Source organism: Pseudonaja textilis, chromosome 1, assembly GCF_049901715.1.
Source record: "Pseudonaja textilis isolate UNSWEBS1 chromosome 1, rPseTex1.2, whole genome shotgun sequence".
Classification (NCBI taxonomy): Eukaryota; Metazoa; Chordata; class Lepidosauria; order Squamata; family Elapidae; genus Pseudonaja; species Pseudonaja textilis.
Genome location: NC_141990.1, coordinates 228,607,175 through 228,630,664, shown reverse-complemented (window position 1 = coordinate 228,630,664; position 23,490 = coordinate 228,607,175). Strand labels below are relative to the sequence as shown.

Below are 23,490 nucleotides of genomic sequence, written 5' to 3'. Positions count from 1 at the left end.
ACGTTCCGCCCCCGAAGAAAGATTGGTTGGTCTCTGTGTGGGAGTGTCCTTTTTCGCTCGGGCGCCCCCTGCCGGCCGGCTTGCGAAGTGACAAGAAAGCGCAGTTGGTTAGCATTGGGCAGCTGCCAGGTGGGGACGCGTCGTCGTTTCATTCCTTTCTGTCGCGCGTCGTATCGCAAGGATAGCAAGACGTATGAAGATTCATTATTGTTGCTGCCTAGGTGCGCTGGCGTTACTACAGGCTCTCTTGTAGGGGCCCAGGACTCGGGGGCCTTGCTGGCCATTGATCTTAGGTTCACTCGTAGCGGAACCAGTAAATGGGCTGCCCTCCAATAAAGCGCTTTGCTGTTTCCTCTATATTCGGGCTTATCTTAGCATTGAGAAAATTAGAAAAAGTTAATGTTAGGAAAGACATTTATTTTATTTTTATTTATTTTATTTTGTCAAGCGATTATAGGATAACGGGTATAAGTATAAACATAATTATGAATACATGAAATTGATACGAGTAAAAAAAAAAAAGAAACAATAGGACAGTGATGGTAGGCAGGTTGGTGCGCTTATGCACGCCCCCTACAGACCTCTCAGGAAAGGGGTGAGGTCAATAGTAGACAGTCTAAGGTTAAAGTTTTTGAGGTTTGGGGAAGAAACCACAGAGTCAGGTAGAGTATTTCAGACATTGACTACTCTGTTGCTGAAGTATTTCCTGCAATCAAGTTTGGTGCGATTAACCTTGAGTTTCTATTTATTGTTTGCTCTGTGTGTTATGGTTGAAGCTGAAGTATCCATTGACAGGTAGGACATTACAGTGTATAATTTTACGCACTATACTTAGATCAGACCGAAAGCGGCATAGTTCTAGGTTGTCTAGGTCTAGAATTTCAAATCTGATGGCATAAGGTAAGGTATTCTGCAACGAGTAGAGGAGTGGAGAACTCTTCTTGTGAAATATTTCTAGATTTTTATATTTCTGGACATTCCTATTCCATTCTGTGTAGTTTTGGAAAAAGCAGGTGGCCCTTGCATTTTGAAATAGTTTTGGGAAGGATTTATGTTTTGCTTTAAAATAAATGCATGTGAGGAAAAGTAGGAGAGAGATTTTTAATTTTTTGTTGAAGTTTTTTTGCAGAATAAAACAATGCAAATTTAAAGAAGGAAAAGTGGGGGGAAGTGATAAAGAAAAAAGGAAACAAAAAGATACAAAAAAGCCTCTTCTGCTCCTCACAGCAGTTATAAATTTATTTATATTTTTCTTTTCTATAGATATTGCTTCCTTCTTTCCATATTCTATCCTTTATAATCATCAAACCCATAAATCACAAGTTCATTTTTGTTCTGTTTTCAGCTTAAAGTCCTAACAGGATAACAATCACTGACAAATGTAATTGCTGCCTTTTCCCTAATCAAACAACTCATTTTTTGCCATTTCTACAAATTCTGTCATCTTCACCAACCTATTCACCAACCTCTACTGTGTGTATTTCAGAGTGTTTCCATCTTTGTGCATGTAATGATGTTGCTGTAGATGAAAAGTAAGATGATTTTGAGTGGCAGAGAGTATAGAGAATCAAGGCCCTCTGATTTGTTTTATTAGCCAATCTTATAGAGTATAACTATATAGGTGCGCCCCTGTACCTAAGGCAGTGTTCTTCAAACTTGCAACTTTAAAATTGATGAACTTCAACTCCCAGAATTCCACAGCAGCATTTTAAAGTTGCCAAGTTTGGGGGGTGGGAATAACCCAAGGAATATTATTTATGACAATTTTGTTCATGCAACTGTGTTGATAATTTTATTAACATCTGCACTTTGGGAGAAATTTTGTTTCCAGAGATTGGGCCTTCCACTTTAATGAGTTAGTGCTATCCATCCATCCTTAAGCTGGCAGAAAAATAAGCCTGCATGGAATTTGCTATCCCTATTGCCAATCCCAGTTTCTGCCAGTCACCTGTCTTGCTTCCAAACCTGTTTTAAATGCCTTGATGCTGCCTTTGGGTGGTATTGGAATAAGAAGAGAAATGTTCCTTTTGACAATGGAACAGTTTAGGAAATTTTAAAACTATCTCCCAGTTTCTCCTAGTTTCGGTAGTTGAAAAAGGGGATATAGTTTTAGTCATGTAGGTTTCAGTGAATCTTGTCTAAGTAAAACTGATTAGAATTCATCCTGTATTTTTTAATAGAAATGTAGCCACTTGTTAAATTATTTAAAATTTTGCTTTTAAATTTGTGGTGCTTTGTCAAAAAATCTGATGGTTGCAGAATCATATAATGGCTAACACTGAAAATTGAACTTAAAGTTCCAACCAGCAATATATAGTTCATTATAACTATACTTAGAGATATTTCCTATTTTCCCTAGTGTTTGCTGTATTATATGTATTTGGCTGGTTTTCCATTTGTTTTTCTTCCTTGTTCAAAATTAAATAGAAAAGATGACCATGAACTTTACTAAAGGAACAAATATACTCCTTTATATATGAAGAAGGAGATAATAGCCAATAACATTTTATATCATCTGAGCAATATTTTATGTTTTGCCTCGTAAGCTTCCATTTTCCTAACTATAGCAAGGTAGAACAATCCCAATTTTCTTGTGACTTAAGTCATACTAAGACTTTTATTATTAAACACTATTAACATGTATTTGTATAACGCAAACTATATGTATCATATTCCAGCAAATGGCAGAACATTTCAGTTACTAATTCCCTCAGATAACACAAACATCTGCTTAGTTTTTAACATTACATTTACCCCCTTTTGTAGCTGTGCTTTCATATTGTACAACTTCTACCATTTCTACTGAATGGTTGATTAGCATTGTCAGCTGTAATGAAAATGATTGGTAGCAAGTGACTGTTAGTAACACCAACAAAAGATGATTAGTAGTAAAGGCAGTGTTGATAACAGATAATACATGATTTAGCTGATTTTTTACTCAATCACAATTTTTGGATTCTTATTATTAGTTAATCATGCATTAATTCTTATGTTTTATATCAGGGCTGTCAAACTTGCGGCCTGCAAGCTTGTTGCATCACACACTGCCCGTGCCAAGTTTAGTGAAGCGGGGGGAAAGTCCTGATACATCACGTGACACCACTGTGGCGACACAAGTTTGACACCCCTGTTTTATATATATGCTTATCCTTTATGTAAGTTTTTAAAATATTTTTGTTTTTCAAAATTATTAACTGTTTGTAGTCTACCCTTTCTATTAAGACTGTAATAAAGATTTGAAAAGAAAGCTGTAATCACATTAAGACTTAGCTTAGTGAGTATATCTAAACTAAAATTTTGAGGCTTATATAAGATCTTCTGGTTCAGAATCAAAATTAATCTCATATGTAAAAAAAACAATGTTCTGCAATAAATCAACATTTAAAAGGAACCATACACGAGAAGCAGTGTGGTGTTTTCTTCCTCAGTTCTCATGTGGTGATGGGATTCAGCATGTGCCAAGTGATAAAGAGCTTTACAGGCGAAGACCAGCTCTTTAAATTTTATATGGGAGCCTACTAAAGCCAATGCTGTTTTTATGCACTTTGCATTGTTCTTTGTTTTTAAATGTTTAACACTTATAAACTTCCCAGTCACTGGAATTTAGGTGACTTATAAACAATAAGTTATTATTTCATGCTTATAGCACTGCTGTTATATGGCACTGGTGGCTCTCACCTACCAGCAAGTGAACTGTTGTGTTTTGAACTAACTTAGCTTGCTTGTATTTTTCATAGGTAGCTCCATGTAAAGTAAATGATTGAAGCAAGAGGTGTGCTTTGGGAGAAAAGGTGAAATCTCCTTTGGATTGAGCTCAATTCCTGGAGATTTCATGGGAAAAGTCGTGCAGTTTGTTTAGCAACATATAGATACGGACTGGCTGGGTGCTATTTTTTTACATTCTCCCCTTGGTTAAATAAAGGAAACTGGCTGATTCATGTTATTTTTTTAGCATGTCAAGATTGACTGCAGTGAGAAAAAATAGGGGTGGATTTGAAGATGTTTCTGATGATTTGGGGAATGAAAGCAGGAGCCTTTTGAGAAAGCTTGCATTCAGCAAGATCTACTCCAAAACATATCTTCTACTCCAACCCTCACTATTGCTTTGCTTTACCTGTAGCAGGTCCTTCGCCTTGAAAGGAAAATGATGGGGCACAAGCAAAGCAGAGCAATGCCCATTCTGCGGGTTTTCACATTGGCACGAAGGGAAGCTATAACTATTTCAGAGCTGTTTTTTGACATAGGTGCGTTTCATTCCTTTCTCATTTTTTCAGAGGTTTAGTAAGAGGATAGTAGTGGAATTAATCACATTATTACAATATACTCAAACACCGATAAAATAGTCTGTCATTGGTCCTTCTATTAGGAGCATTGTGGTAAAGGTCCTTCTGTTGTGCTTCCTGGCTCAAGATAATGGAAAGCAAATAGAGCTGTGCTGCTTTGCCCTATGTCCTAAATTAGTTTTGAGATCACCGTTGCTGGCTAAATAACACCAAGCTTTTATCAGCCCTTATAAAAGCAATACTTAAAAAAAAATCACTTGTCTTGGTTTTTCTGATTTAGGACTTGGCCACTGAAGGGAAATGAACTGGAGGTTGCATTTCAGAGTCTCTGCAAGGAAAACCCTGCTTCATATTGCCAGTTTACAGAGATTAATTGGTAAGTCTCCGACTGTTTCAGGTAGCTTGCTTGATCTGAGAAAAGCATATCAGGTTTTTAAAAGTCTATGGAAATTTGTGACAGTAGGTGGACAAATATATGGGAGTTAATATATTATGAACAACAAGCTGAATATAGGAAACAATGCTGTTGAGATCCTCATGTAGTCCCTAGGAATAAAGCTCAATTTACTTATTTTAACATTTTATTGCATAAATTGTAAGCAAATGCAATATATGTAATAGCAATATATAATAAAGATAAAACTACTCCCACAGAGGAAGTATTAACCATGTAAAATTTTGTTTTGCTGAGCTAAATTATTTGTCATTCTTCTTCAAAATGATTCTTCACTTTCAATATTTTCCCCAAAAATGTTTTTGTAATTATTTTTAGGATGGAAGTCTCTGGATTTCTGGATGTATGCCCAGCATCAGCATTTTAGAAATTCTTCCACTCTGACAGCCTGCAAAAATCTTCCCTTAATTCCATTAAGATCTGTCCTCTGCTTTCCTCATGGAAAACATTTGCTGCAGAAGTCTTCAGAAAGTAGCTTAAAAAATACAACAGGCTTGTCTGGGATAAGGTATCCTTTATGTAAATATTCTTTAACTTGAAATTCTGTTAAATCTTATTTAACAGTAAGGCTTATTAAAACTCAAGAGATTTTTGACTGTTTGTTGTGAGCCTATAATAAGCTACCTTTCAGGTTCAAAATTCTCATTCTCATAATAGTTCTATTGCTGGCAGAAGGAAAGGATCCAGAGGACACCGCGTCTGTTTGGTATTAGATTAGAAAGCATATAAAAGGCTATTCTCTGCATAAAATGATATATATTTTAAAATGTCATTAACTTAATATAAAATATTTTTCAGTATTCCAATCCATAGGTTATAATACAACATACAGTTATCAGGCATACAATTTAAAAAGAGTATTTAATAAAATTTAAAAAAAATTAAGCTAATATAAAAATATTTTTGTTACAAGGACAAAATCATCCCCATGTAATGCTACTGTGGAGGAAATGTTTATGATGTTGGGTTGCATTCAATCTATGGAGTATTTTTCAGAGCTGTCTGTGTTTTTCATAAGAATTCAGTTTTATGGGGATCAGGGTAGAATCCTTTTTCAGAAAAGGTTCTAAATATTTGGCAAGTACAGCAAAACAAGTTGGAGTTGGCCAGGAGAAGTTTTAGGAGAATGGCTGTCATATTTGTCCAGTACCACTTCTTGCATCTGAAATTGTGTTAATAGTGATTGGAGGGAAGTTTCAGTAATATATTTCAGATGTTGCCTCCATTCAACTAAGTATTTTCATACTGCATATCAAGACCCAATTTTGTTAGCAATTAAACTTTAATCAGCTTTAATCATGCAGATACAGTATATATAAAATACTCTGCTGTTGAAACATCCCCAAATGTTAAAAAAAAAATCTTGGTGAATACCACGTTTTACATAATATGTCAAAAGTCCTTCTTTGTGTAAAACGTAGGAACTAGCAAACTTATACAAGAAATGATGCCATTCATGGTCTGTTTTGGCCTTAACTTTAAATGGAATTATCTAATATTCATTCTCCATTGAACCTAACTATGGTGAAAATATGCCCAATATGTTAATTTTTTTCTACTATATCCCAATGGTGTTGCCTTCAGCTTGACTTAAGTCCATGAATGAGAAAGTCCTAAGTCATCCTTGGCTAAACTGGTGTTGTTTTTCACTTTACCTGGGCATGGTCCGAGGACAATCTGTATAAAATTTCATCCTTTATCAAGGAGGTCAAGTGATTGCAATTATTTGAATGAGAGACAATAGGAACTGGCAATGGGAAAAGAAAGCTGTATGCTAGTATAGTTTCTTTGTCTGCTAAAGGCTGGGTGGAGATTCTTCAATGCCACATCAAGGGAAAAGGAAAAGCTCACGCTGATCCTTTTCTGAATGTATTAGATAACAATCCATGGATGGGTATTTCCTGTAAATCATAGATTAGACTGGAATATTGGTTATTTTTTCCCTTATAAGTGTGATTCTTTATCATCTAAAGCATGCTTACTTATTACGTTACCTGCAGGATCCAGGGAATAAGGTTATTGTCCCTATCCACATTCTCAAGAGTGTTTTTTGGAATTGGCCAAGGAGGAAATAACAGTGGAAATAAGAAGCTCAGCCTAAGAGATGTGATGGAACGCATCCAGAAGAAAGAATGCCATAGGATAGTAGTGATGGCTGGAGCAGGACTCAGTACCCCGAGTGGGATTCCAGATTTCAGGTACTGTGTGGAGCTACTCGTATGGCTTTGCCAGCTTTAATCAAATAAGCATACATGTCAGCAAACCACAAGAATGGTCATCCATGAAACCTGTTTGCAGTAGGTGTCACACTGTCACATAGCTTTTATCGTGTGCTAAATAACAGCGGCTCAAATAGGGTATTTTTTTGGGGGGGGGTGTGACTGTAGGGAAATGTCAGTGTTATTTTTCTGCTTCTCCCAACACAGAGCCTTGTTTCCTCTTTTAATTAGTAGTGCAACAGCTCTTCGCAAAAAAAGTGGGCTACATGAACTGTACCTTCAAGAGTTTCTTTGGAGGTCTTCAAGAATGATTGTATTGCCAACAATAATATTAGTATTATTGGCCAAGAGTCATTTGGCCTTTTACTTTCCTTTTTTCTCGTTTGATCTTGCTGTTCTAAGACATTAACACACTTCTTATTTATTTTAGTGTTCAATCAGATTTGATTCCTGGTTATGTGGTTATTTCAGGAACTTTTTCAGAACTGGTTTGGCATTGCCATTTTCTTAAGGTTGAGAGGAGTGACTGGCCCAAGGTTACCCAGCTGGCTTTCCATGCTTAGATCAAGACTAAAACTCATGTTTCCCTATTCGTGATCTAACACTTTATCCATCAGATCAAACTGACCTGAATTTATAAATTGGTTGCAAATGAAAAATCCACTTATTTTATAGTTGGTCCTCACCAATAGTAATTGGGACAGGAACTTGCTTGCTAAATGACATGGTTGTAAAGCGCAATGTCATATAATTGTGCTGATTTACAATGGCAGTTCCAGCAGTCATTGTCATTAGGTGAATCATACAGGGTCTTAGCATCTGACGATAACGGCCTCTTGCTGGTTTCCTCAATGACTTTGTTTACGGAAGCCATCAGTGAAGGTTTCAAACTACAATGATTTGACCATGAGATGCTGCACTTATCATATGTGCAAGCTGGTTGCCAAGCACTTGAATTGCAACCATGTGTGTAGGAATGTTGCAACAGCTGCAACTAAAGGACCCATCGTAAGTACCCCTTGTTCAGACTCACTGTAATTTTAAGCAATTACTGAGCAAGTGGATGTTACACAAGGATTACCTGTATATGAATTCATTTTACTTGGTAGGCCAGTCATTTCTGTGTTGTCTCAGGTGATTCTATTGGAATGTCGTGTTCCCTGTTGCGCTTAGTAGCTTGTGGACAGCAGCAGAAACCAATTCAATATCTGCTGCCACTGTCTTAAAGTTGGGTGAAGTGGGTTCTTCCTTATCCAACCTATCCCATGCTCATTAAAACCCACATACATACAAGGTAAATCATGTCTGGGAGAGGTAGATCTATTAGGTTCAACAGATGTTCTGTATTTTCCGGTGACTTCTTGGGATAATTGTTTTCCTTGTCAAAATACTTGTAACTTGGAACATTCTGGGTGTAATTGTTTTGTTTTGAGTGAAAAGTAAAATGCATTTACCACTTTCCTTTCCTTAGAATTCTAATCATGTTGATTTCTTGGATTAGATATTTCAGTATGTACCTAGGCATTTCCTTTGTTAAGGCTTTCAACTGCCAATTTGTGGATCCCCCTCATATGTTCATTGGGTTGAACAATGACTAAGAAGTTAGGCAGACATTGCATGCATTGACAAATGTATGGGAGTAATTGCCTTTGATTAAATCAGTGATATCAACTGCAGTTAGTATCCAAATATAGATTTGGATTTCACATATAGAGAAAACAGTATATTAGAGCTCTTCTGGAACAATAATTGTTCCCACACCGGGTACTTCCTCTTGTCCAGTTGGTAGTCCTGTAATATATGATAGACTTTGTCCTGATAATATCATCTTAAAAAACCAGCTTTCTAACTTGGGGAAAGTGTTCCTAATCCAGTACTTGCCTTTATTTATGTGAGGCACTTTTTTAAAAAAATGTATCCCATACAAATAGTGAACCATAAGATAGGGATCCCTTGAATGAATTTGGTTTCCTGGCCTGTCATTATTCTAATTTTACTCTGCTATTCTTTTTGCAGGTCTCCTGGGAGTGGGCTATACAGTAACCTTCAGCAGTATAATATTCCGTACCCTGAAGCCATATTTGAACTTAGCTACTTTTTCCAGAATCCCAAGCCTTTCTTCAGGTTAGCTAAGGAGTTGTACCCTGGCAATTACAGGCCAAACTATGCCCATTATTTTCTTCGACTTCTGTTTGACAAAGGGCTCCTTCTGCGCCTCTACACACAAAATATTGATGGGCTGGAGAGAGGTGAGCCTCTTGCCACTGGCTCTGAGAAGATAGATTGAAAGCAAATTATACAACAATAATATTTGTTATGGTGATGATGAGGGATCATCCATTTTAAATATCTTTGAGTTGGTGAAGAGTTTGACCAAATCTGATCTTTCAGTCTTGTGTGTTCTAGTTGCTGGGATTCCTCCAGATAAATTAGTTGAAGCTCACGGCACATTTGCTTCTGCTACATGTACTGTCTGTCGAAGATCATATTCAGGAGAGGATTTCAGGGTAAGCTACGGCGCAGCAGGAATAGTGCAAGTATTTACATATATCATTTTTAATGCAAATGTACAGTCAGCCTGCTTCTGTTGATTCCAGGCTTCCAGAAAGGTAACATTCCAATCCTTGAAATCCTTGTCCTACTCGAACACCAGCCAGTCGAGATATCTATTGGGTCATCTTTACTCTCACTTCACAGGGAGCATCTCTCTTACTCCACATCTCTCATGAGACAATCCAAGTTCATTTCTCACGTAACGGTGAAGTCAGCAGAGTGATTTATCCAAAATGCAAAGCAGGCATTAATAAGGATAAAGACAACCAGCCAGTAATGCTTCTCCTATTCTCAGCTTTTCCTGGCTGCTCCTATTCATAGGATAGGCCTCCTTCCACTGGCCGGGCTAAGAAATGACAGTAGCTGCCTACTCACTGGCTCTTCTTTTCAGATGGATCCACGTATTTCAACTGGATCCTAGATCTTTGCTTCAGCAAAGGATTGCCCTTGCTTTTATTGCAATTTTAGTGTGCGCTGTCCTCAATTGTGATGTCAGTCTTGTAGCTTATACTGCCTGATTAGGAACTTATATCCCTATTATCTGATTTCATTTCAGGGGGATGTGATGACTGACAAAATTCCCAAATGCCCTGTTTGCACTGGAGTGGTCAAGCCTGACATTATATTCTTTGGAGAAGAGCTCCCTCATCGCTTCTTCTTGCATTTGACAGACTTTCCTATGGCAGACCTGCTTTTTATCGTTGGAACCTCCCTTGAGGTCTGGCTATCATGAACATGGGAAGAGAATAAGAGATGGGTTTTTAAGACAAAGTGATTCAGAGACTCTGGAGAACAGAGAAAAAGTCATGAGAAGTCAGCGATCAACGAAAGAGATGGGCAGAGATGACAGGGTTTTAAGTTCATTATATTGTAGAACAGGAGTGTCCAGTCTTGGCAACTTTAAGACCTGTGGGCTTCACCTCCCAGAATTCCCCAGCTGAACTCTACAAGCCTTAAAGTTGTCAAGGTTAGATACCCCTGCTGTAAAGCCAGGGGTGGGCTGCTGGGGATTCGCAGGGGTTCAGGAGATCCTAAGATTCTGCACAAGTTTGGAGAACCCCCAAATCCCATTCCTGGCTGGCCCCGCCTATCCCTCCCAGGAGTCCCCACGCAGCCTGTTTTCGATGCAGGTAAGTGCAAGAGCTCATGTGGAGGCTCAGGGAGGGTGAAAAACTCCCAGAAGTTTGGGAAAACCGAAAATGGGCCTGTTTCTGGCTTCCAGAGAGCCTCCAGAGCCCTTCCCGGAGGCTTGACAAAAGCCTCCGGAACCTGGGGAGGACAAAAATGCCCCGCCCCCCCCCTGCCATGGTGCCAGAGGCAGACTAGGCCACACTCACCATGGCCACGCCCACCCAGCAACCGGGCAGAGAACCCATTGCTAACATTTTTGAAGCCCACCCCCATTTTTGAAGCCTTAAGAATTCATTATCTTCAGCTGTCTTCTCCCATAGGAATAATATTGCAGGCCTTGTTGCTAGAAGGTTTTGCTCAAATATCTTGTAAGGACTCTTAGAAAAATCAGCATATAAATCAAAGTACCGTCTCATCATCTTAAATATTGACAGTTCCATTTTTAGTATCCTGTGATTTGTGCACGGTTCATCTTAGCACATATGGAGTGGGCAAATGCAGGAGACATTTGGTATAAGCTTTCAGTTTAACATTTGAAGATCTATAACTATTTTCTTCTTAGGAAAAAATATCCCAAAGTGCAGTGATCTTTAGTTTGCAAGAGAGATGACGCCCTCCGCTCTCCTTTCTAATATTTTATTTTAGGTGGAGCCCTTTGCTAGTCTGGCAGGAGCTGTCCGTGGTTCTGTGCCTCGTGTTCTGATTAATCGAGACCTGGTGGGGCCATTTGCAGTCCGGTCACAGCACAATGATGTAGCTGAACTGGGAGATGTAATCAGTGGAGTGGAAAAAGTGGTAGAACTGTTAGGCTGGAAAGAGGAGCTACAGGAACTAATAAAAAAGGAAAAAGAAAAGGTATGTCATTTTGATTTGAAAACTTTGCCTCTCACGCTTTTTATTTTGATGGTTGGAGTTATGAAAATGATACAATTAAGGATAAGACTTTAATTAATATAGACTACACAGTTGTTTTATCCATCAGACTATTTATCAATCATATAGATTTATTTTTCTTACATTTGTTATATCCACCCAATTCCATGGGATGCTATCACTTTCCATCTTGGTAACTAAAGGGAAATGTCTATGTAATATGTCCCATGTGACAATTTGTTGCATTTTATGATTTATTTCAGTAACATTCTGCTTTTTCAGAGTGAAACTTAAGATTTGGAAACAATTAATAAAATTATAGTTTGGGTATTCCTTGGATTCAATGACCAAAGTTGCAATAGAAATGAATGAATGGTACTTATAGAACCATTCCTCTAATTTTCCTCTAATTTCCTGCCATCACAATGCCCTACAGTCACACAGTTTACTTGCTTGCTTGGCAACCAGCTCATACTCAACAAAAGTTGCAATATCCTGCAGACATGTGTCTGCCATTTGCAACCTTCCCTACCGGCTTCTCAGAAGCAAAGGCAATGGGAAGTTGGCAGGGAAGGTTCTGGTCAGTCTCCCACCTTCTTCATCACACCCTTCTTCTTCTTTTGGTTTCCCTGCCCTTGTGTACCTACCTTCTCTCTGTGTCCCTGTACTTATGTGAACCTGTCCCCACTTCCCTTGGCCTCCCTGCACTCGCAGGGTACCATAGCACACTCCTAATTCATGTGCAGCCTGTGCCAATTATGTAAAATGAGCATCATAATGTTCTGAGAGCAGGCTGCGCAGATGTATGTTAAACATATTTTGTCTGACAACCCAGAATGATATGATGCAAAACGTCAAAACGTCAGTCCATTCTGCTCAGGTTCAAGTAAACGTAAGTAAATATAAATGTGGTTAAAATTGGTTCTTCTTTGTGTGTTTATTTGGCGGTAATGTTTTTGTTTAACTACAGTCTCTACTTTGTCATTTCTACTTTTGGGGATGGTATCTCAACAGTTGGTGTGGGTTGTAATAATCCATGTTTTTTGTGTTTTCAGCTGGATATAAAGCAGAAATAGAAGTGTATTCTCTACTTTTGAAAAGATTTAACTCCTCAAAAAGTAAAGTGTGCCTCAGCCAAAGGTTATAGTGATAAATTCACAGATTGGGGTGAAAAGTTTTTGTTCACCTAGTAGGTAACGGTAAGAACTATCTGGAAATAATAATTTAACTCCTTCGACATTTTTGAAGCCTCAAAGAAAGGCATGTTTTCAAGCCTCTTGGGGAGATGAAAATAAAATAATTTGATGAAGACTAAACTTCTGGTCCTGGTGACCAACCCAGACTGGATCCTACAAATAATTTGAATTTAATTTTCCATGAAGATAAGCTGTAAACATTTTCAATGTAACTGCTATCTCCCTTTTAGAACGCATTCATTTTCTCCAATTTTTTTTCTTTTTCACCTTGGATTACTTCTGAGTCGTTTTAAAAGTATTACGGATATGGGGTGTTTTAATCAGAGCCTCAACAAGAGTATTTCATTCATACTGAATCCACAATTTTCTACCCACTTGGAAGAAATCAAATTTGGAGTGCAGTTTTTATCAAAAGTGAATTCCAGCTTTATTTATCAATGTATAAAGTAAAAGTTATGAAAATAATGTGTGTATTAATTCACAGATATCACTTATGTAACTTGAAAAGTTTATCCGTCAATATTTCTAGTAAGAGCTAGCATATACAGGAATGCTATACTGTGGTTGCTGGATGAACGTGTAGCATTTGCAACTACAGTTCAATTTAAAGCAAAATGAAATCTATTTTAACAATAGCTCAGTATTTTCATTTGATTAATTAAAGCTTTCATTCCCTACCTTGATTTTATTTAATACTTATATTTCAAAAAATCCTTATCATTTGGTTTCATCAATATATCAAACCATTGAAACATTGGTTGAATCCATTCAGCAGATTCAACCTCAGTTAACTAGTTTCCTGTTTATTATCTTCTTAAAAGAGATGGTGGTGTGCCTTTTTAGTTTTTGGTTTCATTTTATACTAATCATTCCAATAACAGTGAAGAGCTCTTCAGAAATTTGTTGATAGACTACAACTCTCAACAGCCTTAGCCAAAATAGGCTAAGGTAAAAAAAAAAAAAAAGCTTTGAAATGTAATGCAGCAAAATCTGAGGAAAGTCACAAACTACCCTTTCCTGCTTATATTATCTTCAAAAACTGACAAAATCTTTTCTATTCCAAATTAGAAGTAGCTGAAAGAACAATAACCCAGGTTGGATCTTCCAATCACTACAGATTGAGTATATAATTAATGAGATTGATATTTTCTCCTTCCCTTATCAACTCAATATTGTCTTGATTGGAACATTTCTGTAAATTGAAGTCATCCACATTGATTTTAGCTATGCTTTGCTTACATCTTTTATAAATATCCATGTTTTCAAGAATCACCACCCAAATAATTATAGACAAAAGTATACATGTTGGTATTGGAAGGGTTTATTCCAATGAAAAGTTTTAATTTACATTTGTGCTAAGTTTTGAATTGCTAGTAAAATGAAAACAAGCTGGGAAATGGAATTCCTTTCTAAACTGGGAAGTTTAAAGGAAGAAAGTAATCTGTGAATATAAAATGCTATCAAAATAGAGAAAATAAAGCAGATAATTTCTGGAAATAAAGCAGTTTTTTTGTCTCAGCAGTACAAAGAGCAATGTTATTTCAGACAACTAAACATGTAGGAAGAGGAATACAAATGTAATATGACTGAAAAGATCAAAGTCCTACTGCAAATACTGTTTCTACATATACTTCATTGCGGACAAAATACATCTCTGTATTTCCCATATATTCCCATATTTTGTTGGTGATTTTATTAAATACCATAATTAAAAATTTAAATGATAATACAAACTAGGAAAAAAAAATAAAAGAATGAACAGAAAAAAATAGTGCAGAAAACAAAAAACATACTAGGGAAATTGAATATCAAGAAATGACTCCACCCCTTCATCACAAGCATAAACAATTTTAATATTTTTTATCGTGTCTTAAAATACAAATTTTCTTACTAGATCTCATATATAAGATCTATAAACAAATCCATAAAACTTCATTAATCCTGATCAACAAAAGTCCATTACCAGAGATATTTAACTTTATCAAATAAATCAACTTCTATTTCTACTTTTTACTTTTAATAAATTTGATTTTTAATCCCTTCAAATGTTTTAGAATTTTTTTTCTTTCTCACATACAATGTATATCCAGTGTAGCATTTTTTTTCTATATCATTTGTATAGCCTGTCATTTTTAAATTACCTTTAGATAATCCCAGGCTTATCTAGGAAAACCTGTTCCTCTTCCATAACATCTTTTAAACACAGTCTATTTATAATGGCAGACATTCTGAAAATTAACTTTTCAACCATTGTTCACAAATATCCTTCAAAAAGTCCAATCTTACAGTATTTTGTTCCATTCTATACTAGTAAGTCAAGTTTAAGTGTCCTCTCCTTTCATTGTAATTTCAGTTTTCTCTGGCATCCAATTTTTATAATGTTTTGTTTAAAGAATTCAAAAGGACAGCATTTTCCCCTGGGAAGGATTCTTATAATTAATTTTCAAATTTTTAGTTCAAATTTATCTGGAGCTTTACTCCATTTGTAACTTTCTAAAAATCAATGTTCCAATCACTTTTTTTTGCTATTTAATCAAAAAGGTTTTTTTTAAGTCCTTAAACTTAATTTAAAACTTCTTTTGCTAAGGATTGAACTAAACTTACCCACCGCTGTAAAATCCGTTGTTCCAAGGATTCTGAAAGCAGTTAGTAAGCAATTTCCAAGTGATTAAAAAAGAAAGTATGCAAACCGTGTGTCTGTAAAGACATGGGCCGCAGTTTGGAGGAAGATAGTGCTCTCTCTTTTCCCAAAGCCCTAAACATGCTGGGCACTACCATGAGGAGCAACTGTCTGGGCCATGTATGGGAAGTCCCAAGTCCTCTCCTTGTCTGGAGAGGAATCCAAAAAAGCTGGTCCATTTTTCTGTCTCTTTATTCAACTGCAATTGTTGGGTCCCTTCTTTAGTTGTCCATTTCTTCCCTAGAAACCCTACATTTCCATATTTAATTAAACATACTTCCTTGTACCTACACACACACACACACTACCTGCACACAGTCATACTGCCAACAATGGCTCTTTCATGAAGATTTCCAACCATCCTTAAGGTGTTCTAAAAAGGAATGGTGTGCAACTACACTGATTGTCACGCAATACATTCATAAAAATGCACACATTTTTATCATATATTTCTAGACATGTATACTATACATACACATTCATATTTGTCTACAGTTCCCATGTGTATCAACCATGACATACAGTTTTTAAATGTTGTGCTTGGCCCAGGGATTAACGTAAGTCCCTAATTCATACACTTTTCTTTCTAAATAATTGACTACATGTATGTACGTTTAAGTGTTTCATGTGCTATAAGCTCACTTGAAACCAACCTCTCTTGCATCCTTGCCAATCTGCTGGAAAGACTTTGGGATGCATCAGAGGATGAGACTCTTAAACAATGAGAAAAGATGGTCAGAAAAATAAAGCTGTAAAAAGCTTTCAACAGAAGAAGTGCTATAGGGCTGCTAAGCAGAAATTAGATGGATCTGGGTGGAGGAATCTAAGCCACCGAAAGTCTTTTTCCAGGTGTTTGTATCAGAAGATCAGTCCTGATATAAGAGACAATAGCAGGTCCATATATTTGTGAAAAATAGAGGAGGGTGACTCAGTCTATTTCCAAATCAGAATCAGATGATAACCTCTGCTCAGCTATCTGATGAACAGCTTCATCCAAGGAGGTTACATTGATAGAGCTTAAATTGCCATCAGGATCCAGGCCCATTGGTCTGATGATTTGCTGCCTTCAAAGGAAGGAAAAAGAAGAAGAAATTATAGGGATGAAAAAAAGTGATTTCACCCTAGAGAAAAGCCTTACAGAAACTGTCACAAAATGTTTTCTGACAAGTGAACATAATGAGTGTTCATCAATTAAGTCGTGAAGATCTTGTGTGAGGATTTGGGTCCTTTTGTTAAAACTGAAAGAAAATATAAAAATATTCTAGTAAAAAATATTTAAAAAATAATAATCATCATCATCCTAACATTTCCAGAGATTGATCCACAATGCATGTACTGGGACTGGTTTTGCTAACAGACATTTTTTGAAAAAGGTATGAAACTTCAAAAGATTCTAAACAGACACTTTGAAATGTAATTGCTATTTGTTTTATATTAAAAACTTAAGTGATTTGTAATTCACCTCGGCCCTAATCAGATGCCTTTTTCAGCTCAGTTTTTAAAAACCTTTATGGAAATCCATACTGGATTTAGAACTGATATATGGCAAACCTACTAAGATCCTTTTAATTACCAAAGGAACATGACCAAGTTTCCTGAGTCTCAGTTCTGTGAAGATCTTAGAAAGCAAACTCAATGAGTAAAAGACCAGCTTAAGAAGCTGTTTTCCAAATTTTTCAATAGTTCACACATGAAGGTTGTTCAGGAGATACTACTAAATAATATGGAATGCAAATTCTTCAGGTAACCACTCTGCTTACTCTGCCGTTAGGATGTTACTTTAGTAAAATTATGCTTTCTTCATATGAGTCAAGCAGCATTTTAATAGAATCCAATCGGAATTTTGAAACCCAAACAAAATAATTAGTATTATTATACTGTCAAGTCATATCCCCCTGCAAAACACATTAGCCATTTACTATGATGTGTGAACTCAGCCTAAGAACATGATTTTGCGATCTTTAATGTTCTGTAGTAAGGCCAAACCAATGTTGGAATTGCCACTGGTAATTTTGAAAGAAATAGCCCTAATATCCTCTGTTGAGCTAACCAGAAAATTGCTCAGTCATTCTTTCTGATATCATTTCAGCCTTTGTCAGAGGCTTCTTATTCTCATCTCTTAAAACTTCCCACTTTTCATATAAAGCAAGATTTTTCAGCAAGACCAAACATGTTTTAAAAACCATAGTATGATAACGATTACGGACAATCTGTCCTGGATACTGTTATTGAACTTTGAAGACAGGGCACTACCTCAGTCCCTTTCAGTGCAGAGATTATAGTAATACAGGTAAATGAGGAAGAATAAATCTCTTCAACCATCCTCTGGGCTCACAGTTGTCTTCAGACATTTCTTCCAATGTTAACAGAACCATCAAACAGTAGCAAATTAGTCCAAAGAAAATTAAATAGGTTGAAATAACCTGTCTGAAACTGAATCCATTGTTAATTTTGTATCTTAGAGTTTTTGATTTAACCTATTGTTTTCTTCCTAATAACAATCCATTTCTGGATAATTATGCTGAATCCCTTAGTACCTGGAGAGTTTGTCAAACATGTTCACCAGTTTCATTGCTTCAAACTCCTTCTGTTCATCTGTCATCCCTTCCATTGGATTGGGAAGCTTTTCTTCCACACGTCCAGTAATGGGATTAATGCTAAATAGTTGAATCACATAGTAACCCAAAGAAAAGAAGGTAGTATATATGAAAAACAATGAATCAACAAATCCAATTCTTCATATACATTTTCAGGAAAGTAACTATGATCAGCTTTCCCAGTCATAAAAATCAAAAGGGCACAGGGACTTGGAAGATATGATAAACATGCTATCAAAATTTATATCACATATTCCCTTCTTGGATGTTGTTTTTTAATGGAAAAGAGTAAAAAAAGTTTGGCGAGTAGCCTAAAAATATACTCTTAATATTCATCTGATTAACACAAACGCATGCTATTAAAATGAAGAGGAACTATATAGAATATGCAGGTGATGTTGTGTTTTTCTGCCCAAAACATGTCCATTCCATTATTCAGTTTGTCCATTAATTTTCAGTTACTATTCTTATTTCTAAGGTTACAAGGAAATTCCCAGTTTAATACATCTTACATGGAGCAGTTGCTTTCCTACATGTTAAGTAAGTGTATGTAAATGTACAATAAATGTTTGCAGAAAAATTGGAGGAAGGTGAAGCAGGAGGGAAACATATATTATTACATTGTGTGTTTCCCTCCTGCTTCCTCCAATTTTAAAATAAGATGTAACTAAAAAGAAAATGTCAAAATACCTAGAGTACAACTTTGTGAGTATCTATTGGGCAATTGACTCTTGATAATTGTCACTGTCAATTAGGTCAAGAGCTGGGGGAAAAAGGAATTGTCTATTTGTGGAATAATTTGGCAAGAAGTGAACAAAGAAGCAAATAGAAAAGAAGAAATGTAAGAGAAATCAAATAATAAAATGAGCCAGGGGCAGTCAAAGACCAATAGGTCTTTTTAAAAAATTGAAAAATGAGATTCAACTGAGTGTCAGGAGGTATTTTTATGGTAAGAGCTCTTAAGCAGCAAAGCGGGCTTTGTATAAAACAGCTGTGATATTCATAGAGAGGCTGGTTGGTTTCATGGATTCCTGCAAATGACTTATAAGGTTTATTCCATCTCATCTATGCTAAGATTCTAGCATTCAGATATGACAGAGATTTGCACCAAAGAAGCAGAAGCAAAGATCATATTGAAGGAAGCAAAGCATGAAATGCATCCCTACTTGGGTTTTGCTTCCTTGTATCCCTCTGTATCAGTATCTTCATCCTCAGAGTATTCTCCTTCTGATTGTCCCCCAGCCATGAGGCCTCGTGCTGCCAGAAGACCAGCAGCATTTCCATATCCTGTGTACTTCACAAACCGTGACACTGTGGAGACATAGAAGGTCAAACTTTCTCTTATTAGTGTACAAGTAAATTAATTCAAATAGTAGCAAACCCACAAATCACAGATAAGAAAGAAGCTGAGATGACTGACAGGATTCCTCTGTTACTGATACAGCTGGATGGAAGCATCACTCATTTGGACTGGAAAAAACTCTTTGATTGTCACCACTTATTTAGTATCATTCTTATATAGCATTAGAGTGAACCTGGTAATAATTTAATTCTATTCTTCTTTAGGCCACTTCTTACCTTTTCCTCAAGTTAGTATAACTATATTAGGTAGATGTCACATAGGTTAGAAGGTGGCATACTGTCAACAAAGCAAAGCATTTAAAAGAGAAATACCACTCTGAAAAAGGCATCTTTGCAAAGCTGTTTTTCCTGTTGTAATGTTCAAGAAATCCAACAGTAGCTTTGCTGTGAGGAAAAGTCTGATTAACAACTACAGTACAAAGAACTCACAAGTCTGGCAGCAACAAGTTTTATTCAAGTTTATTTATCTTCTTCCCTAATTTTAAAATTGGTCCAGTGAATGACATTTCCCTACATTTCCATGCAATGTAATTTAACCCAATGATCTATGAGTTTCTAGTTTACCTGCATTCTTAATATTCAGCCCCCATCCAAATAACATCTCAGACGGATCAGCTTGTTCCTATTTACCGATTCAAATTGCCAGCATACACAGGCCCGAGATGAACAAGAGAGAGTAGGATAATTACCACTTTCCTTGCAGAGTACAAACAGGAACTCCGCAGCACAGTGTTTCACATCCGTGTCAATGTGAGTCATGAGGCGTACAAGTTTATTTCTCAGCAGGTTTCCCACCTCAGGTCTATTCTTCACATCCCGTAATGGAGGAAGTACCTGTGAATCCATGGAAAGCCAAAAGTGATGCTTACAGCCATAATAAATTTGGTTTCATCAAGGCCTGAAAGTACTGCATCAAAGTGCCTCAATAAGAATAATCTCATCCTAACACTAAACACAGATGCCTTCTTGATGTACTGATATATTCATAACTCCTCCCATTTGTACTGTCATGGCTTCGCTGGACCCTGATTTGGAGAAGGAGAAAGAAACCGGGGAGGGCATGGTCCCCTCTGAACGAGTGGAAAGGCCAAGGGCTGAGGATGAGGTGGTTCTGGGGCCATCTGGCAGTGGGAGAGGGCAGCCAACCAGATGGAGAACCACCTGCAGGAGTGGAGCAGCCACAGAGGCCCAATGGAGATAACAAGCTCCAGACTACCTCTGATGAAGAACAGTTACCTCCCCATCCCATCCGTAGGTGAGGAGAAGAGAACAGAGGGAGGCACAAAGGAGCTTTGGGAGGCTGCTTGCCAGGAGGCAGCCCCATCTCATCTCACAAGGAACACCTGGGCAAGGGTGATTTAACCAGATGCTGGGGAAAGTATGTTTGTCAGGAACACATGTTTGCTTTCTGGCTTTCGTGAATACTGCCTTATGAATTTTGGATTGTGTTGTACCTTTGTTTTAAGGAATTTCCTTGTCTGTCGATGGACCCGGGCACTTTCAGTCAGCAAGTTCAACACCGGGGTAAGACTCTCCTTGAGTTTATGACCCTGGGAAAGAGGCGTAAAAAGAAACAGATTTAACTATTCTTTAAGACTTCCATGCATGAAAATGGTTTGGCGGTATGGATTTTTTTTAGTGAAAATCAACCACATTAGTTGAAATTGCAGAATAACTGCAGGTCAGCAAAGGACGACATCACACTAATCTGCAGTTATTCTGCAATTTCAACTAATGTGGTTGATTTTCACTAAAAAAAAAATCGCAATTCCCAAGACAAAAGCTATTTTTTTAGGAAAGCCATCTAAGCTTTTTTTTTACATAAAATTTCCTCCCCAATTTCCCTTTTAGCAAGTGCTACTACATATTTCATGTCCTGCCATTATTACGTTCAACGTTTACCTGTATAGCTTTTTTTTATAATGCATGACCTAGCAGGTAGCTGCATCTAGTCAAAGTTTAATTCCAAAAGCTCTGCAGGATCAAACCTGGTTAGTAATTAGATAGAAAACTATCAGGACATCCCATAATTATAGTCTAGACCAGGACATTAAAAAAAATCCCAGAAAAAAACAACTACAAATCACCTTTGTATTATTGCCAAAAGCCCCAAAATATTTGTGCAATCACTAAAAAGTCAGTTTGATTTGAGGGAGTCTTTTCTTTTTTTTACATCATGAATAATCCTAACATTAATGCATGCAAAAAGCAATATTCTTCTGCATTAATGTCTAACTGAGTGAGAATTGCTTCATGTTCAGGTAGTCTTTGACTTATCACCAGTCCCTTAGCGACCATTCAAAGTTATAATGGACTCCTCAAAAGGTACTTACAACATGGTTCTAAAGTTCCAATAGCTGCTTCCCTCCCGCAGTCACATGACCACATTTTGGGCACTCAGCAACCAGCGCATTTATGACCATTTATAACATCCTGCAGGCCATAATTGCTATTCATGATGTTTTTGTAGAAAACCAGAATTTACAGCCAAAAAAAAATGTTTTCAGCAAAAGCATCCCATAGTGTACACTGGGTTTGCTTAATAACAGTTGCAAAACAGGTCATAAAATTGGGTGAGTTACATGGTGGGTGACCTGCTTTATCACTGTCACAACTTTTGACTATGATGGGCAGGTTCAATGATAGTCATAGTCAAGGATTACTTGTATTAATGAAAAGCAGAAGCAGGGATCATTTGGACTAAGATATATCTTTCTGATTGGTGTAAGACAGATCTGACAGAACAGTATTAATTCTACCTCCTTTTAGATATAAGGCAGGGAAGGCATAAGGCTATAAAGCTTCTCCTATCCTGTGGAGAAAATCCATATTTATCTGGTGTAAAAATTCAGGACCAATCTTACTGCTCTACTCTGAGCAGCCTTACTAACTTGCAATATGGTATGCAGTCAGTTGTGCCCAATGCCCATATCCTTCAAGGACTTCACTGCCTTCTTCCTCGTAAAATGTTTCTCTTTTGTTTTTGGAAGATGGGAGATTGCAGGAGCTTGTGTTTTGACTTTGTTGTGATTTTTTAGCTTATCCTTATGAACTCTACTGGATATTGCCTTCAAAATTTCTACATTAGTATTCCTACTTGGGAAGTAATGGCACCATGCCAAGGGATGCTTACCTTGGCTATTCGATTCTCTGCCTAGCTACTGAAGGTCCATTTGGGCTGAATACTGTTCACCATTTTGTCACATAACCGCAAAGACATATATACTGTTAAACTAGAACAGTGTATAAACATATATCTTATTAAACTTTTATTTTGGCAATGGGAAAACAGGGCAATGGAGCTATGATGACAATTAAACAACAACATAGAGAAAAGAAGAAAGAAACGGTAATATTTCCTATTCCCAAAATTAAATCTGCCTCTCACTAAGCTGGTAAGAAATTGTATTAACCCAATAACCAATGTGTTGTGGCCCGCCAAGCAGCCTGCGGAGACAGCAGCAGAGTCAGACAGTGAGGAGGAATATGGGCCAGTCTGGGGAGGACTCAGATGATACAGATATGGGGCCAGGGTCATCTGGGAGTTCTATGTGCTGACTCCGGAGACTCCAGAATCTGACAGCAATGAGGCAGAGGAACAAGGTGAGCTGTTCCCAGTGTGCACATTCGCAGAGCTGCCAGAAGGCAAGAACAGTTAAGACAAAAGGGGCAACTCAGGAGTAAGGCTTGGAGGTGATTGCCCCCCCTCCCCAATAAGACAGAGGAGGAGCAAATGGACATGAACCTTTGCAGGAAGCAACTTTGTTCACACTGGTCAGTTTGAAATCTGAAACTCTGGGTGTTGAATTTGTGCTCCATTTGGCCTTGTATAACTAATTGGAAATTTAGTCGTTGGCAGCATTTCAAGGAAGATAAAGGTGTGTGCTTATCAGACTTATCCTGAAAGACTTTGGTAGGCTTCCATGGAACTATTTACAAACTGTTTGAGACTCGTTACGAGCTGTGAATGAATAAAATTCACAGCCGTTGCAATAAAGAAAAAAGGGTTCTGGGATTAACGTGTGTTTGTTAGTGTCTCAATAAGCCTTGGTCAGAACAAAATGGGGCAATGCAATTCTGGAATATTCTCTATTCAACCTATTCACATGTCAGATAATAACCATTTATGCCGTTGCTACCTC

At 37.2% G+C, this 23,490-nt stretch overlaps 2 protein-coding genes across 22 annotated transcripts in view; one reads left to right on the top strand and one right to left on the bottom strand.

Moving 5' to 3' along the window:
* Positions 1–89: 89 nt before the first annotated feature.
* On the top strand, positions 90–13,344 carry SIRT3 (sirtuin 3). Of its 17 annotated transcripts, none has more exons than XM_087919253.1 (11): positions 90–129; positions 3,004–3,155; positions 4,121–4,244; positions 4,564–4,659; positions 5,056–5,245; positions 6,738–6,935; positions 8,973–9,205; positions 9,363–9,463; positions 10,066–10,227; positions 11,286–11,495; positions 12,569–13,344. In XM_087919253.1, the coding sequence occupies exons 4-11, from the start codon at positions 4,584–4,586 to the stop codon at positions 12,587–12,589; spliced, it is 1,191 nt and encodes a 396-aa protein (XP_087775379.1). In that variant the 5' UTR covers positions 90–129; positions 3,004–3,155; positions 4,121–4,244; positions 4,564–4,583; the 3' UTR covers positions 12,590–13,344. The 17 variants fall into 17 exon arrangements, with proteins under 17 accessions (XP_087775379.1, XP_087775264.1, XP_087775314.1 ...); XM_087919138.1 differs by having other exon boundaries at positions 90–221; XM_087919188.1 differs by lacking the exon at positions 4,121–4,244.
* A 668-nt stretch (positions 13,345–14,012) lies between these two features.
* The window catches only part of RIC8A (RIC8 guanine nucleotide exchange factor A), a 35,327-nt gene continuing 25,849 nt past the window's right edge, over positions 14,013–23,490 (bottom strand). For all 5 annotated transcript variants that reach the window (XM_026706708.2, XM_087918553.1, XM_087918583.1 and 2 more), the window contains 5 exons: positions 20,803–20,898; positions 20,038–20,182; positions 19,153–19,297; positions 17,927–18,046; positions 14,013–16,453 (listed from right to left, as the gene is read on the bottom strand). In XM_026706708.2, coding sequence (XP_026562493.1) covers positions 16,318–16,453; positions 17,927–18,046; positions 19,153–19,297; positions 20,038–20,182; positions 20,803–20,898 — 642 coding nt within the window. In that variant the 3' untranslated portion in view covers positions 14,013–16,317. The remainder of the gene's footprint in view (positions 16,454–17,926; positions 18,047–19,152; positions 19,298–20,037; positions 20,183–20,802; positions 20,899–23,490) is intronic.